The 19092-nt window shown below is 46.5% G+C and overlaps 1 protein-coding gene across 1 annotated transcript in view; it reads left to right on the top strand.

The window, feature by feature from the left end:
• The first annotated feature begins 492 nt into the window (after positions 1-492).
• The window catches only part of LOC144732016 (neurotrypsin-like), a 47088-nt gene continuing 28488 nt past the window's right edge, over positions 493-19092 (top strand). Inside the window, exons 1-3 of the mRNA XM_078613196.1 lie at positions 493-553; positions 1186-1443; positions 6155-6293. Coding sequence (XP_078469322.1) covers positions 493-553; positions 1186-1443; positions 6155-6293 — 458 coding nt within the window. The remainder of the gene's footprint in view (positions 554-1185; positions 1444-6154; positions 6294-19092) is intronic.

The following is a 19092-nucleotide window of genomic DNA, read 5'->3' as shown; positions in this document are numbered from 1 at the left end:
TCCTGTTATGCAGAATGAACTGACTTGTTGGTGAATATTGTATCACGTCACAGCATCTTGTAGCCTGTCAACCAGTGGCTCAGTTGTACAGCAGCACTGCACTCTGCGAGAGTCTCTCGTTTTAAGCGTGGACTGTGTGTACCAGGGGGCCCCCAGGTGTTACACTCGATGTGTGCGCCGAGGGGCCGATGGGTCCTAGTGGTCAACTCACGCTTTAAGCACCGAGGGGCCTCACATTGTAAGGGCTGTGGGGTCCGGGGGCCCTAGTGGCTAGCTCACGCTCTAAGCACCCAGGGGCCTCGTGGTCAGCTTGCGCTGTGCGCACTGAGGTCCCTGACCTTCAACTTCCATAGGAAGTCTTGGGCCACGCACCGCACACGGCCTGAGGCTTGGAGGCCCCCTGGCAGTCCGAGGCCCCGGGGCACCGGCCCCACTGGCCCGGTCCATAATCCAGCCTTGGGCAACACCGCCGTTGCTGTTGTTGTAGAGGTGATGAGCGGAGTGGTCAAAGATTGTGACGGGGATGGGAAAATAATTGAGAAACAAGGCGAATGTAAGGGTGAAGCCTACGCGCGCAATGATTCACCACCCCGGTCACTTCAAAAGATCAGTTCGTTTCTGTCTCATTTACGGCCTCTCATTAGCATTGTTTCAAATTGCTTTTCTGTCTCTTAGTTTTGTCTGCCCCGCTACCGTGAGCCTGAATGTAATATAAGCGATTTGCACCTAATTAGCATTAATAGAAAAACACACGTCTATATTACACACACGCTTCGATGCATCTACCGCGAGCTTTGTGAGAATCGATATTAATTGATAAAACGATGCATCGCTACCCGCCCGGTTAAACAAAAAAAACAAGGCGAAGGAAACTGATTGATCGAATCGCCGCCCTGAATTTCGGCAACTGATTAAGGTTTGGGGTTTTTAGTCCATTGGTAAAGGCCTTCAAAATCATGGTCTCTGGGTGGAGACAAACAACAACATCAACCCACCCATGGGACCGTTATTCCAGAGATTTGGCGAGAAGCGGCGGCGCTTTCGCGGGCTGATTGCGCGATGGGCGTTGTTCAACAAACTCATCATCGGAAAAACAACTTCTGATCTCTCAGTAATCACGCTCGCCTCTCCCAATCTTCTCGACTCCCCCCCACCACGCCGCGGCCGGTGCCCCTCTCCGCGCAGACGAGGGCTGCGTGGACTCGTGGTTGCAGCGGCACGGCGGCGCGCGGCGCTACTACGGCGGCGCCGTGGCCGTCACGGAGTGGGGCGACGCGTGCCTCAGCTGGAGCCTCTTCCCCGACTTCTCGCGGCGGTTCCCGCGGGGCGCCGGCCTCGGCGACCACAGCCGCTGCCGGAACCCCGACGGAGACGCCCGGCCGTGGTGCTTCCGACGCGAGCCCGGCGGCGTCGTGGGCTGGGCCTACTGCCGGTGCAACGACGGTGAGAGGCGGCCCCCACCAGAGGCGTAGCTGGGGGGGGGCAGGGGGGTACATGTGTCCCCGGGCGCCAAGGCAAAGGGGCGCCAAGATGAGGCTTACAACGTTATATTCTAACTTGTTGCGGCGGGCGCGGCAGCCTGAAACTACTGCACAAATCTACACCGCAACCTAAAAGTTTATATACCCCGCCACACACAGCCGACATGTCATGTAATTACATTTTGGTATGTGATTAAACGGGGGGTGGGGCAATTTTATAGTTCGTCCCCGGGCGCAAAATATCCTATTACGCCACTGGCCCCCACCAACCCCCGGTCGCCTCGCCGACGCGTGGAGGGGTTTCTCGCGTGCGCCGTCGGCTCGGGGAGCGGAAGATTAGTGGGGAGGGGGGGGGGTTAATGTGAAAGCAACTTCACTAAAGGAATATCAAGGGTTCATAGTCTTAGGTTTTTTTCGGTAAAGTCACGTAGGGAAAATAAATAAATAATAGCAAATTCCTTTTTTTTTACTAATAATATAAATAAAATAATAAATCACGACGTTTCGGAGGCAACACAAGCTTCCTTCATCAGGTGTAAAAAAGGCACAGCAAAATAACTGTATTTTTACCTACGTGACTTTACCGAAAAAAACCTAAGTGTATGAATCCTTGCAGTCACCCAATCTAGAATATCAAGGGCACAGCAGAATGAGTACCGTGATTGTACCATTAACTCTTTTGTTTATCACGCGTTCCACTTTGGCTGTCGCTGTGTATGTGAGTAACGACTTCCCCCGGTGTTGAATATCAAGCAGGTGTTGTTTGGGAGGCAGTATGGGGCACCGCGGTGGCGAGATATTAACTACCTCGCCTGGTATACAGGAGGTTGTGGCTTCGATAATGACCCAGTCGCCTGTAAATTAGGAGTTTTCATGTTCTCTCTCTCTCTGCCTGTGGTTGCGTGGATTTTTCTCCGGGTCCTCCGGTTTTTTCCTACACATTTGGAACCAGCACGCGTTTAGACTATCCGGCTGCCATAAATATCCACACGGTGACAAGCCCCTTCGTTGAGCTATCATTTGTGATGGCCAGGTGGCTTCTGAAAAAGAGCTCCATTGGCCCTTACCTGGTAAAATAAAAATTATACAAGGGGGGAGGGGGGACCTTCAACAGGAGGTCTCAGCCCCCTCCAGCCGCTACAGAGGTGGAGGGTTGCTTGTGTAGAGCCGACTTTGTCAGGGTACAAGACAACACGACGTGGATTCGCCAATGGCGTGAACGCAACCGCATGACACGGCACGTTGAGCTCATGAGGTGGCCAGGCGGCTCAGGGGAGGGCAGAGCGCTGAGATTTTCTCTCCGGGTCCTCCGGTTTTCCCCTCCACGTTTAGAAACGTGCATTGGGGTTTTATTTAGATTGTTTTCGTGCTAGAAATGGCCAAATGATGGGCCATTTTGTCGAGCTATCATTTGTGGCCAGGTCGCTTCTGAAACACATTCCTGTGGAGGGAGCTGATAGGAACGTTGGGTTGCTCGGTCAATGGCCAGGGTCAACAGCGGCGTGGTGTATTCCGCAACTATGGCTGACTGTGAGGGCGGGCACAAGCCGGCGTGAGTAGGTTAAACATTGAGTTTTGTAAGGACACCACGGGGTGACCAGCCCCTCCCCACCCAGCCCCACCCAGCCCCTCCCCACCCTCCCCACCCAGCCCCTCCCCACCCAGCCCTCCCCACCGTCCCCTCCTTACCCAGCCCTTCCCCACCCACCCCTCTCCACCCAGCACCACCCCTCCCATTTTTGGATGCACGACGGACAGACGGACACAATAGTCCCCTGTGGGCTGGTGTAACCAGGAGGTTCCTACCAGTAAAATAAGTTAATACCTCGGTGAGCTTTGCCTGCTAGGATGTATTATACTGGATGGTTTAGTTTTATTATTTTGTGTTTGGGTAGTTGGCACTCCTATCGTGTTTGTGTTTGTTGTTGTAACGTTCTTCCCCGTGCCCCCACTAGACAGCTGTGACAAAGAGCTTCATGGCTCATCGGATTCCTTCTCAAGTATAAATAAATTTGCTGATTCTGAACATCATAATCTCAACTGGTATCAGGTTGCCGCTGCCCTATCCTGGCCAGCTGACTCAAACACTCAATAGACGATCAAAACATGTATGTTAATGTATTCTGTTATTATCAATCTCTAATCCATAGTAAACAACAAAAAACCTCCAACACATTTTGGAATGTCGTTTACGTTATAAAAAAAAACCTTGAGCAATCGGGATTCAACGCACATTCGTCCATGTAAAGAGGTGATGAACATATCCTGGAAAGGATAAACATAGATGAAGAATGAAGGCTGAGTGGAGGGTACTGCGATGTTCTGGGCTTGTGACGAGGACAAATGGTGGCCGGCTGAGAAGGAAGGTGACGGAGGGAACCCTAGGCAGACCAGGGACTGCCATCTGTGCCAAAAAGCTTCACAGCTCATCGGATTTACGATTCCGAGGAACTGACTGGGCGTCACGCATTGACCGCTGCGTGGGGTGGAAGCCATCTCAGCTGAGACGTCGCAGCGAGCGACACACGCCGAGAGATAGCGAGGAGTGGAGAGAGGCCACCGCAAGGAGATGTCGCTGAAGGAAACGGTCGCATCCCCGACGGCCCACAAAGCCTCAGGGCAGAGGAGACGGATCGGGAACTTGAGGACCCCATCGTGGAGTCTGGAGGAGTCGGGCACCGAGCCGCGGTGGGGGTCAGAGGCGGTGGCGTGGATGTGAACCGGACCCAAGCCACAGGCTGCCACCACCACCGCCGCTGCTGCCACCACCACCGCCGTGGTGCTCTGATCGACGTGTGGGCCGGGCGGCCTTTGAATGCGCTAAGAATGCCATTGAAGGGCGCCATTGAAGGGGGACGCACGTCAATTGTTCTTCTCGGCGACGGCCCCCGTCCACATTTATAGCCCGGCGCGCTCCGTGCTGGCTAGAAAAAAAAAATCCGCATCCACGTATCTGTGGCATCCACAATGGGCCGTCTTTCTCTTTCCTTTTTCATTTTAAATGCAAAACAGAGCCTCTTTAGCGCAGTCACAAAGGGGGGATATTTGTAAGGCTTAGGTTTGCCAGAAGGTCTTTGTAGTCACGTGCGCGCGTGTGTGTGTGTCGAAGAGCGGTGGTGTAGCGGTTAGCGCGCTGCGCTATGAACCCGGTGACCCCAGTTGGACTCCGGCTCACGGCCACCAACACCAGTGACGATTGTCTGAACAGGTCCTAGGCCTATCCCCTAGGTACGACTCTCGCATGCTGTGCCGGCCTTCATAGGTGCTCGCTAACAGAACTTGCCCCAACAGTCTGCTTAGGCTGTACGGGGGACTTTTGTCTTTGTTGTATCGAGGAGCGGTCACGTCGTGGGAAGTTCGCTGCACGACTCACACGGCGACCCGCGTTCCAATTCTCAGGCATCGCTGAAATCGGTGCCAACTGTCTGAACCGGTCCTCGGTTAAGTTGACTCAGCCATCAATGAGTTCCCGGTAATTTATGTGAACATCAGCAACCGAGGAGACAGATTGTGGCCGAGAGTGGTGCTGGCCACACAGCACTTGACCCCATAGTCTACGGAGGCTACACTAGGTGGAGGGGGGATCTTTACCTTGACGTGGTGTCCCTGTGCTGCATCATAAACACATTGTCCTGCGGAGGGAGCTGGTAAGAACGTTGGGTTGCTCGGTCAATGGCCAGGGTCAACGGCGGCGTGGTGTATTCCGCAAATATGCCCGACCGTGAGGGCGGGCACAAGCCGGCGAGAGTAGGTGAAACGTTGAGTTTTATAAGGGCACCACGGGGTGACCAGCCCCTCCCCACCCAGCGCCACCCCAGCCTCACCCTCCCCACCCAGCCCCTCCCCACCCTCCCTACCCAGCCCCTCCCCACCCTCCCCACCCAGCCCCACCCTCCCCACTCAGCCCCTCCCTGCACGACGGACGGACACAATAATCCCCTGTGGGCTGGTGTAAGCAGGAGGTTCCTACCAGTAACATAGTGTGTCGGTGCAGCTGTGTAATCGTCTGTGTGTGCGCGCATTTATTACAAGTAACATAGCCAGGCACCGTGGCGCACGCATGTGATTCGGCAATTTAGAGGCGAGGGTTCGCCTAACCTGACTAATTTTGTTTTTAATGAACATTGGTTGTGGAGGTGTAAAGGTGGGAGGGGTTTTGGAGGGGCGTCCGGGTGGACAGAACGACGGGAGCCGAGCCCAGAGAGCCGCGCGGCTCTTAGAGGATTCCTAGAGTGGCTGAGCATGGCTCGGGTCTGCTTATCAAGCGGTGGTGGAAATGCAGCACGGTTGTCGGGGTGGTGGCGTAGCGGTTAGCATGCCACGCTATGAACCCGGCGACCCGAGTTCGATTCCCGCTCACGGCCAGCAACACCCAGTGACGATTACCTGAACCGGTCCTGGGCCTCCCCCAAGGTCGACTCAGCCTCAAATGAGCACCCGGTGCGATGTGTCAAATATCGCCACGAGGGAGACAAAGGCGGCCGTGGGTGGTATTGGCCACCAACTCCCTCGTGTGCCGTACCGGCTATCATAGGTGCTCGCTAACAGCACTTGCCCCAAAAGCCTGTCCAGGCTATACGGGGGATCTTTGTCTTTGTAATTTTTTTCTTCATGGTGGTGGCGGTGGTGATGGCGTTGGTGGCGGGGGTTGTGTCCGCCCGTTGTGTTGCCAGGAGCGGTGCGGCTGGCCGGAGGGGCCACCGGCACGGAGGGGCACGTCGAGGTCTACTGGGCCGGGCGGTGGGGCACGGTGTGCGGCCGCGGCTGGGACTCGCGGCACGCCACCGTCGTGTGCCGTCAGCTCGGCCTCGGGTACTCACCAACATAGACACCAACATAGACACTCACCAACACAGACACCAACATAGACACTCACTAACATAGACACCAACACAGACACTCACTGACATAGACACTCACTAGCAGAGACACCAACATAGACACTCACTAACATAGACACCAACACAGACACTCACTGACATAGACACCCACTAACATAGACACTCACTAACAGAGACACTCACTAACATAGACACTCACTAACAGAGACACCCACTAACAGAGACACCAACATAGACACTCACTAACATAGACACTCACTAACAGAGACACTCACTAACATAGACACTCACTAACAGAGACACCCACTAACAGAGACACCAACATAGACACTCACTAACATAGACACTCACTAACATAGACACTCACTAACAGAGACACTCACTAACATAGACACTCACTAACATAGACACTCACTAACAGAGACACCCACTAACAGAGACACTCACTAACAGAGACACTCACTAACAGAGACACTCACTAACAGAGACACTCACTAACAGAGACACCCACTAACATAGACACTCACTAACATAGACACACACTAACAGAGACACCAACATAGACACTCACTAACATAGACACTCACTAACATAGACACTCACTAACAGAGACACCAACATAGACACTCACTAACAGAGACACTCACTAACAGAGACACCCACTAACAGAGACACCCACTAACATAGACACTCACTAACATAGACACTCACTAACAGAGACACCCACTAACAGAGACACCCACTAACAGAGACACTCACTAACATAGACACTCACTAACAGAGACACTCACTAACAGAGACACTCACTAACATAGACACCCACTAACATAGACACTCACTAACAGAGACACTCACTAACATAGACACTCACTAACAGAGACACTCACTAACAGAGACACTCACTAACATAGACACTCACTAACAGAGACACTCACTAACAGAGACACCCACTAACATAGACACTCACTAACATAGACACTCACTAACATAGACACTCACTAACATAGACACTCACTAACAGAGACACTCACTAACATAGACACTCACTAACAGAGACACTCACTAACAGAGACACTCACTAACAGAGACACTCACTAACATAGACACTCACTAACAGAGACACTCACTAACAGAGACACTCACTAACAGAGACACTCACTAACAGAGACACTCACTAACATAGACACTCACTAACAGACTCACTAACAGAGACACCACTAACATAGACACTCACTAACATAGACACTCACTAACATAGACACTCACTAACAGAGACACTCACTAACAGAGACACCCACTAACATAGACACTCACTAACAGAGACACTCACTAACAGAGACACTCACTAACAGAGACACCCACTAACATAGACACTCACTAACAGAGACACCCACTAACATAGACACTCACTAACAGAGACACCACTAACATAGACACTCACTAACAGAGACACCCACTAACATAGACACTCACTAACATAGACACTCACTAACAGAGACACTCACTAACAGAGACACCCACTAACATAGACACTCACTAACAGAGACACCACTAACATAGACACTCACTAACAGAGACACCACTAACATAGACACCCACTAACATAGACACTCACTAACAGAGACACTCACTAACAGAGACACTCACTAACATAGACACCCACTAACATAGACACTCACTAACATAGACACTCACTAACAGAGACACTCACTAACAGAGACACCCACTAACATAGACACTCACTAACAGAGACACTCACTAACAGAGACACCCACTAACATAGACACTCACTAACAGAGACACCCACTAACATAGACACTCACTAACAGAGACACCCACTAACATAGACACTCACTAACATAGACACTCACTAACAGAGACACTCACTAACAGAGACACCCACTAACATAGACACTCACTAACAGAGACACCCACTAACATAGACACTCACTAACAGAGACACCCACTAACATAGACACCCACTAACATAGACACTCACTAACAGAGACACTCACTAACAGAGACACTCACTAACATAGACACCACTAACATAGACACTCACTAACATAGACACTCACTAACAGAGACACTCACTAACAGAGACACCACTAACATAGACACTCACTAACAGAGACACCCACTAACATAGACACTCACTAACATAGACACTCACTAACATAGACACTCACTAACATAGACACTCACTAACATAGACACCCACTAACATAGACACTCACTAACATAGACACTCACTAACAGAGACACTCACTAACAGAGACACCCACTAACAGAGACACTCACTAACAGAGACACCCACTAACAGAGACACTCACTAACATAGACACTCACTAACATAGACACTCACTAACAGAGACACCCACTAACATAGACACTCACTAACAGAGACACCCACTAACATAGACACTCACTAACATAGACACTCACTAACATAGACACTCACTAACATAGACACTCACTAACATAGACACCCACTAACATAGACACTCACTAACATAGACACTCACTAACAGAGACACTCACTAACAGAGACACCCACTAACAGAGACACTCACTAACAGAGACACCCACTAACAGAGACACTCACTAACATAGACACTCACTAACAGAGACACTCACTAACAGAGACACCCACTAACATAGACACCACTAACATAGACACTCACTAACAGAGACACTCACTAACATAGACACTCACTAACAGAGACACCCACTAACATAGACACTCACTAACAGAGACACTCACTAACAGAGACACTCACTAACAGAGACACTCACTAACAGAGACACTCACTAACAGAGACACTCACTAACAGAGACACCCACTAACATAGACACTCACTAACAGAGACACCCACTAACATAGACACTCACTAACAGAGACACTCACTAACATAGACACACACTAACAGAGACACTCACTAACATAGACACTCACTAACAGAGACACTCACTAACAGAGACACCACTAACAGAGACACTCACTAACAGAGACACTCACTAACATAGACACCCACTAACATAGACACCCACTAACAGAGACACTCACTAACATAGACACCCACTAACAGAGACACTCACTAACAGAGACACTCACTAACATAGACACCCACTAACAGAGACACTCACTAACATAGACACTCACTAACAGAGACACTCACTAACAGAGACACCCACTAACATAGACACTCACTAACAGAGACACCCACTAACATAGACACTCACTAACAGAGACACTCACTAACAGAGACACTCACTAACAGAGACACTCACTAACAGAGACACTCACTAACAGAGACACTCACTAACATAGACACCCACTAACAGAGACACTCACTAACAGAGACACTCACTAACATAGACACCCACTAACAGAGACACTCACTAACAGAGACACTCACTAACATAGACACTCACTAACAGAGACACTCACTAACAGAGACACCCACTAACATAGACACTCACTAACAGAGACACCCACTAACATAGACACTCACTAACAGAGACACCCACTAAGAGAGACACTCACTAACAGAGACACCCACTAACAGAGACACCCACTAACATAGACACTCACTAACAGAGACACTCACTAACAGAGACACTCACTAACAGAGACACTCACTAACAGAGACACTCACTAACAGAGACACTCACTAACAGAGACACTCACTAACAGAGACACTCACTAACAGAGACACTCACTAACAGAGACACTCACTAACAGAGACACTCACTAACAGAGACACCACTACATAGACACTCACTAACAGAGACACTCACTAACAGAGACACTCACTAACAGAGACACTCACTAACAGAGACACTCACTAACAGAGACACTCACTAACAGAGACACTCACTAACAGAGACACTCACTAACAGAGACACTCACTAACAGAGACACTCACTAACAGAGACACTCACTAACAGAGACACCCACTAACATAGACACTCACTAACAGAGACACCCACTAACATAGACACTCACTAACAGAGACACTCACTAACATAGACACACACTAACAGAGACACTCACTAACAGAGACACTCACTAACAGAGACACCCACTAACAGAGACACTCACTAACAGAGACACTCACTAACATAGACACCCACTAACATAGACACCCACTAACAGAGACACTCACTAACATAGACACCCACTAACAGAGACACTCACTAACAGAGACACTCACTAACAGAGACACCCACTAACAGAGACACTCACTAACAGAGACACTCACTAACATAGACACTCACTAACATAGACACTCACTAACATAGACACTCACTAACAGAGACACCCACTAACAGAGACACTCACTAACAGAGACACCACTAACATAGACACCCACTAACAGAGACACTCACTAACAGAGACACTCACTAACATAGACACTCACTAACATAGACACCCACTAACAGAGACACTCACTAACAGAGACACCCACTAACATAGACACTCACTAACAGAGACACTCACTAACAGAGACACCCACTAACATAGACACTCACTAACAGAGACACTCACTAACATAGACACTCACTAACATAGACACTCACTAACATAGACACCCACTAACAGAGACACTCACTAACAGAGACACTCACTAACATAGACACTCACTAACATAGACACCCACTAACAGAGACACTCACTAACATAGACACCCACTAACAGAGACACTCACTAACAGAGACACTCACTAACATAGACACTCACTAACAGAGACACCCACTAACATAGACACTCACTAACAGAGACACTCACTAACAGAGACACTCACTAACATAGACACTCACTAACATAGACACCCACTAACAGAGACACTCACTAACATAGACACCCACTAACAGAGACACTCACTAACAGAGACACTCACTAACATAGACACTCACTAACAGAGACACCCACTAACAGAGACACTCACTAACATAGACACTCACTAACAGAGACACTCACTAACATAGACACTCACTAACATAGACACTCACTAACAGAGACACCCACTAACATAGACACTCACTAACATAGACACTCACTAACATAGACACCACTAACAGAGACACTCACTAACATAGACACCACTAACATAGACACCCACTAACAGAGACACCCACTAACAGAGACACCCACTAACAGAGACACCACTAACAGAGACACTCACTAACATAGACACTCACTAACAGAGACACCACTAACAGAGACACCACTAACAGAGACACCCACTAACAGAGACACCCACTAACATAGACACCCACTAACAGAGACACCCACTAACAGAGACACTCACTAACAGAGACACTCACTAACAGAGACACCACTAACAGAGACACTCACTAACAGAGACACCACTAACAGAGACACCCACTAACATAGACACTCACTAACAGAGACACCCACTAACAGAGACACTCACTAACAGAGACACCCACTAACATAGACACCCACTAACAGAGACACTCACTAACAGAGACACCCACTAACAGAGACACCACTAACAGAGACACTCACTAACAGAGACACTCACTAACAGAGACACCCACTAACAGAGACACCCACTAACATAGACACTCACTAACAGAGACACCCACTAACAGAGACACCCACTAACATAGACACCCACTAACAGAGACACCCACTAACAGAGACACTCACTAACATAGACACTCACTAACAGAGACACCCACTAACATAGACACCCACTAACAGAGACACCCACTAACAGAGACACTCACTAACATAGACACTCACTAACAGAGACACCCACTAACAGAGACACCCACTAACATAGACACTCACTAACAGAGACACCCACTAACAGAGACACTCACTAACATAGACACTCACTAACAGAGACACCCACTAACATAGACACTCACTAACAGAGACACCACTAACAGAGACACCACTAACAGAGACACCCACTAACAGAGACACTCACTAACAGAGACACTCACTAACAGAGACACCACTAACAGAGACACTCACTAACAGAGACACCCACTAACATAGACACTCACTAACAGAGACACCCACTAACAGAGACACCCACTAACATAGACACCACTAACAGAGACACCCACTAACAGAGACACTCACTAACATAGACACTCACTAACAGAGACACTCACTAACAGAGACACCCACTAACATAGACACTCACTAACATAGACACTCACTAACAGAGACACCCACTAACAGAGACACTCACTAACATAGACCACTACATAGACACTCACTAACAGAGACACTCACTAACAGAGACACTCACTAACAGAGACACCCACTAACATAGACACTCACTAACATAGACACTCACTAACAGAGACACTCACTAACATAGACACTCACTAACATAGACACTCACTAACAGAGACACTCACTAACATAGACACCCACTAACAGAGACACTCACTAACAGAGACACTCACTAACATAGACACTCACTAACAGAGACACTCACTAACATAGACACTCACTAACAGAGACACTCACTAACAGAGACACCCACTAACATAGACACTCACTAACAGAGACACTCACTAACATAGACACTCACTAACAGAGACACTCACTAACATAGACACTCACTAACAGAGACACTCACTAACAGAGACACCCACTAACATAGACACTCACTAACAGAGACACCACTAACATAGACACTCACTAACAGAGACACTCACTAACATAGACACTCACTAACAGAGACACTCACTAACATAGACACTCACTAACAGAGACACTCACTAACAGAGACACTCACTAACAGAGACACTCACTAACATAGACACCCACTAACAGAGACACTCACTAACAGAGACACTCCACTAACATAGACACTCACTAACATAGACACTCACTAACAGAGACACTCACTAACAGAGACACTCACTAACATAGACACTCACTAACATAGACACCCACTAACATAGACACCACTAACATAGACACTCACTAACAGAGACACTCACTAACAGAGACACTCACTAACATAGACACCCACTAACATAGACACTCACTAACAGAGACACTCACTAACATAGACACTCACTAACATAGACACTCACTAACAGAGACACTCACTAACAGAGACACTCACTAACATAGACACTCACTAACATAGACACTCACTAACAGAGACACTCACTAACATAGACACTCACTAACAGAGACACTCACTAACATAGACACTCACTAACAGAGACACTCACTAACATAGACACCCACTAACATAGACACTCACTAACAGAGACACTCACTAACAGAGACACTCACTAACATAGACACTCACTAACATAGACACTCACTAACATAGACACCCACTAACATAGACACTCACTAACATAGACACTCACTAACAGAGACACTCACTAACAGAGACACTCACTAACATAACACTCACTAACATAGACACTCACTAACATAGACACTCACTAACAGAGACACCACTAACATAGACACTCACTAACAGAGACACTCACTAACAGAGACACTCACTAACATAGACACTCACTAACAGAGACACCCACTAACATAGACACTCACTAACAGAGACACCCACTAACAGAGACACTCACTAACAGAGACACTCACTAACATAGACACTCACTAACATAGACACTCACTAACATAGACACCCACTAACAGAGACACCCACTAACAGAGACACTCACTAACAGAGACACTCACTAACATAGACACTCACTAACATAGACACTCACTAACATAGACACCCACTAACATAGACACCCACTAACATAGACACCCACTAACATAGACACTCACTAACATAGACACTCACTAACAGAGACACCACTAACATAGACACTCACTAACATAGACACTCACTAACATAGACACTCACTAACAGAGACACTCACTAACATAGACACTCACTAACAGAGACACCCACTAACATAGACACTCACTAACATAGACACTCACTAACAGAGACACCCACTAACATAGACACTCACTAACATAGACACTCACTAACAGAGACACCCACTAACATAGACACCCACTAACATAGACACTCACTAACATAGACACCCACTAACATAGACACTCACTAACATAGACACCCACTAACATAGACACTCACTAACAGAGACACTCACTAACAGAGACACTCACTAACATAGACACTCACTAACATAGACACTCACTAACATAGACACTCACTAACAGAGACACCCACTAACATAGACACTCACTAACATAGACACTCACTAACAGAGACACTCACTAACATAGACACTCACTAACATAGACACCCACTAACATAGACACTCACTAACATAGACACTCACTAACAGAGACACTCACTAACATAGACACTCACTAACATAGACACTCACTAACATAGACACTCACTAACATAGACACCCACTAACAGAGACACCACTAACAGAGACACTCACTAACATAGACACTCACTAACATAGACACTCACTAACATAGACACTCACTAACAGAGACACCCACTAACATAGACACTCACTAACAGAGACACTCACTAACATAGACACTCACTAACAGAGACACTCACTAACATAGACACTCACTAACATAGACACTCACTAACAGAGACACCCACTAACATAGACACCCACTAACAGAGACACTCACTAACATAGACACTCACTAACATAGACACTCACTAACAGAGACACCCACTAACATAGACACTCACTAACAGAGACACTCACTAACATAGACACTCACTAACAGAGACACTCACTAACAGAGACACTCACTAACAGAGACACCCACTAACAGAGACACTCACTAACAGAGACACCCACTAACATAGACACCCACTAACATAGACACTCACTAACAGAGACACTCACTAACAGAGACACTCACTAACAGAGACACTCACTAACAGAGACACCCACTAACATAGACACTCACTAACATAGACACTCACTAACATAGACACTCACTAACAGAGACACTCACTAACAGAGACACCCACTAACAGAGACACCCACTAACATAGACACCACTAACAGAGGACACCCACTAACATAGACACTCACTAACAGAGACACTCACTAACAGAGACACCCACTAACAGAGACACCACTAACAGAGACACCCACTAACATAGACACCACTAACAGAGACACCCACTAACATAGACACTCACTAACAGAGACACTCACTAACATAGACACCCACTAACAGAGACACCCACTAACATAGACACTCACTAACAGAGACACCACTAACATAGACACTCACTAACATAGACACTCACTAACAGAGACACCCACTAACAGAGACACCCACTAACATAGACACCCACTAACAGAGACACCCACTAACATAGACACTCACTAACAGAGACACTCACTAACAGAGACACTCACTAACAGAGACACCCACTAACATAGACACTCACTAACAGAGACACCCACTAACATAGACACTCACTAACATAGACACTCACTAACAGAGACACCCACTAACATAGACACTCACTAACAGAGACACCCACTAACAGAGACACTCACTAACAGAGACACTCACTAACAGAGACAACCCACTAACATAGACACTCACTAACAGAGACACTCACTAACAGAGACACCCACTAACATAGACACTCACTAACAGAGACACCCACTAACATAGACACTCACTAACAGAGACACTCACTAACAGAGACACCCACTAACATAGACACCCACTAACATAGACACTCACTAACATAGACACTCACTAACAGAGACACTCACTAACATAGACACTCACTAACAGAGACACCCACTAACATAGACACTCACTAACATAGACACTCACTAACATAGACACTCACTAACAGAGACACCCACTAACATAGACACTCACTAACATAGACACTCACTAACATAGACACCCACTAACATAGACACCCACTAACATAGACACCCACTAACATAGACACCCACTAACATAGACACTCACTAACATAGACACTCACTAACAGAGACACTCACTAACATAGACACCCACTAACATAGACACCACTAACATAGACACTCACTAACATAGACACCACTAACATAGACACTCACTAACATAGACACCCACTAACATAGACACTCACTAACATAGACACCCACTAACATAGACACTCACTAACATAGACACCCACTAACATAGACACTCACTAACATAGACACCCACTAACATAGACACCACTAACATAGACACTCACTAACATAGACACCCACTAACATAGACACTCACTAACATAGACACCCACTAACATAGACACTCACTAACATAGACACCCACTAACATAGACACTCACTAACATAGACACTCACTAACATAGACACCCACTAACATAGACACTCACTAACATAGACACTCACTAACATAGACACCCACTAACATAGACACCCACTAACATAGACACCCACTAACATAGACACTCACTAACATAGACACTCACTAACAGAGACACTCACTAACATAGACACTCACTAACATAGACACCCACTAACATAGACACCCACTAACATAGACACTCACTAACATAGACACTCACTAACAGAGACACCCACTAACATAGACACTCACTAACATAGACACTCACTAACATAGACACCCACTAACATAGACACTCACTAACATAGACACTCACTAACATAGACACTCACTAACATAGACACTCACTAACATAGACACTCACTAACATAGACACTCACTAACATAGACACTCACTAACATAGACACTCACTAACATAGACACTCACTAACAGAGACACTCACTAACAGAGACACTCACTAACATAGACACTCACTAACATAGACACTCACTAACATAGACACTCACTAACATAGACACTCACTAACATAGACACTCACTAACATAGACACTCACTAACATAGACACTCACTAACATAGACACTCACTAACATAGACACTCACTAACATAGACACTCACTAACATAGACACTCACTAACATAGACACTCACTAACATAGACACTCACTAACATAGACACTCACTAACAGAGACACTCACTAACATAGACACCCACTAACATAGACACCCACTAACATAGACACCCACTAACATAGACACTCACTAACATAGACACTCACTAACATAGACACTCACTAACATAGACACCCACTAACATAGACACTCACTAACATAGACACCCACTAACATAGACACTCACTAACAGAGACACTCACTAACATAGACACTCACTAACATAGACACCACTAACATAGACACTCACTAACATAGACACTCACTAACATAGACACTCACTAACATAGACACCCACTAACATAGACACTCACTAACATAGACACTCACTAACATAGACACTCACTAACATAGACACTCACTAACAGAGACACTCACTAACATAGACACTCACTAACATAGACACCACTAACATAGACACTCACTAACATAGACACTCACTAACATAGACACTCACTAACAGAGACACCACTAACAGAGACACTCACTAACAGAGACACCCACTAACATAGACACCCACTAACATAGACACTCACTAACAGAGACACTCACTAACATAGACACCCACTAACATAGACACTCACTAACATAGACACTCACTAACATAGACACTCACTAACATAGACACTCACTAACAGAGACACTCACTAACATAGACACTCACTAACATAGACACTCACTAACATAGACACCCACTAACAGAGACACTCACTAACATAGACACCCACTAACATAGACACCCACTAACATAGACACCCACTAACATAGACACTCACTAACATAGACACCACTAACATAGACACCCACTAACATAGACACCCACTAACATAGACACTCACTAACAGAGACACTCACTAACATAGACACCCACTAACATAGACACTCACTAACATAGACACCCACTAACATAGACACTCACTAACATAGACACTCACTAACATAGACACCCACTAACATAGACACCCACTAACATAGACACCCACTAACATAGACACTCACTAACATAGACACTCACTAACATAGACACCCACTAACATAGACACTCACTAACATAGACACTCACTAACATAGACACTCACTAACATAGACACTCACTAACAGAGACACTCACTAACATAGACACTCACTAACATAGACACCCACTAACATAGACACTCACTAACATAGACACTCACTAACATAGACACTCACTAACAGAGACACCACTAACAGAGACACTCACTAACATAGACACCCACTAACATAGACACTCACTAACATAGACACCCACTAACATAGACACTCACTAACATAGACACTCACTAACATAGACACTCACTAACATAGACACCCACTAACATAGACACCCACTAACATAGACACTCACTAACATAGACACTCACTAACAGAGACACTCACTAACATAGACACTCACTAACATAGACACTCACTAACATAGACACCCACTAACATAGACACTCACTAACATAGACACTCACTAACAGAGACACTCACTAACATAGACACTCCACTAACATAGACACTCACTAACATAGACACCCACTAACATAGACACTCACTAACATAGACACTCACTAACATAGACACTCACTAACATAGACACTCACTAACATAGACACTCACTAACATAGACACCCACTAACATAGACAACCCACTAACATAGACACTCACAAACATAGACACTCACTAACATAGACACCCACTAACATAGACACCCACTAACATAGACACTCACTAACATA

The sequence above is a fragment of the Lampetra planeri genome, chromosome 41 (assembly GCF_965212315.1).
Source record: "Lampetra planeri chromosome 41, kcLamPlan1.2.h2, whole genome shotgun sequence".
Lineage (NCBI taxonomy): Eukaryota > Metazoa > Chordata > Hyperoartia > Petromyzontiformes > Petromyzontidae > Lampetra > Lampetra planeri.
Note: the sequence above shows the minus strand (reverse complement) of the source record. Positions and strands in the feature narration are given on the sequence as shown.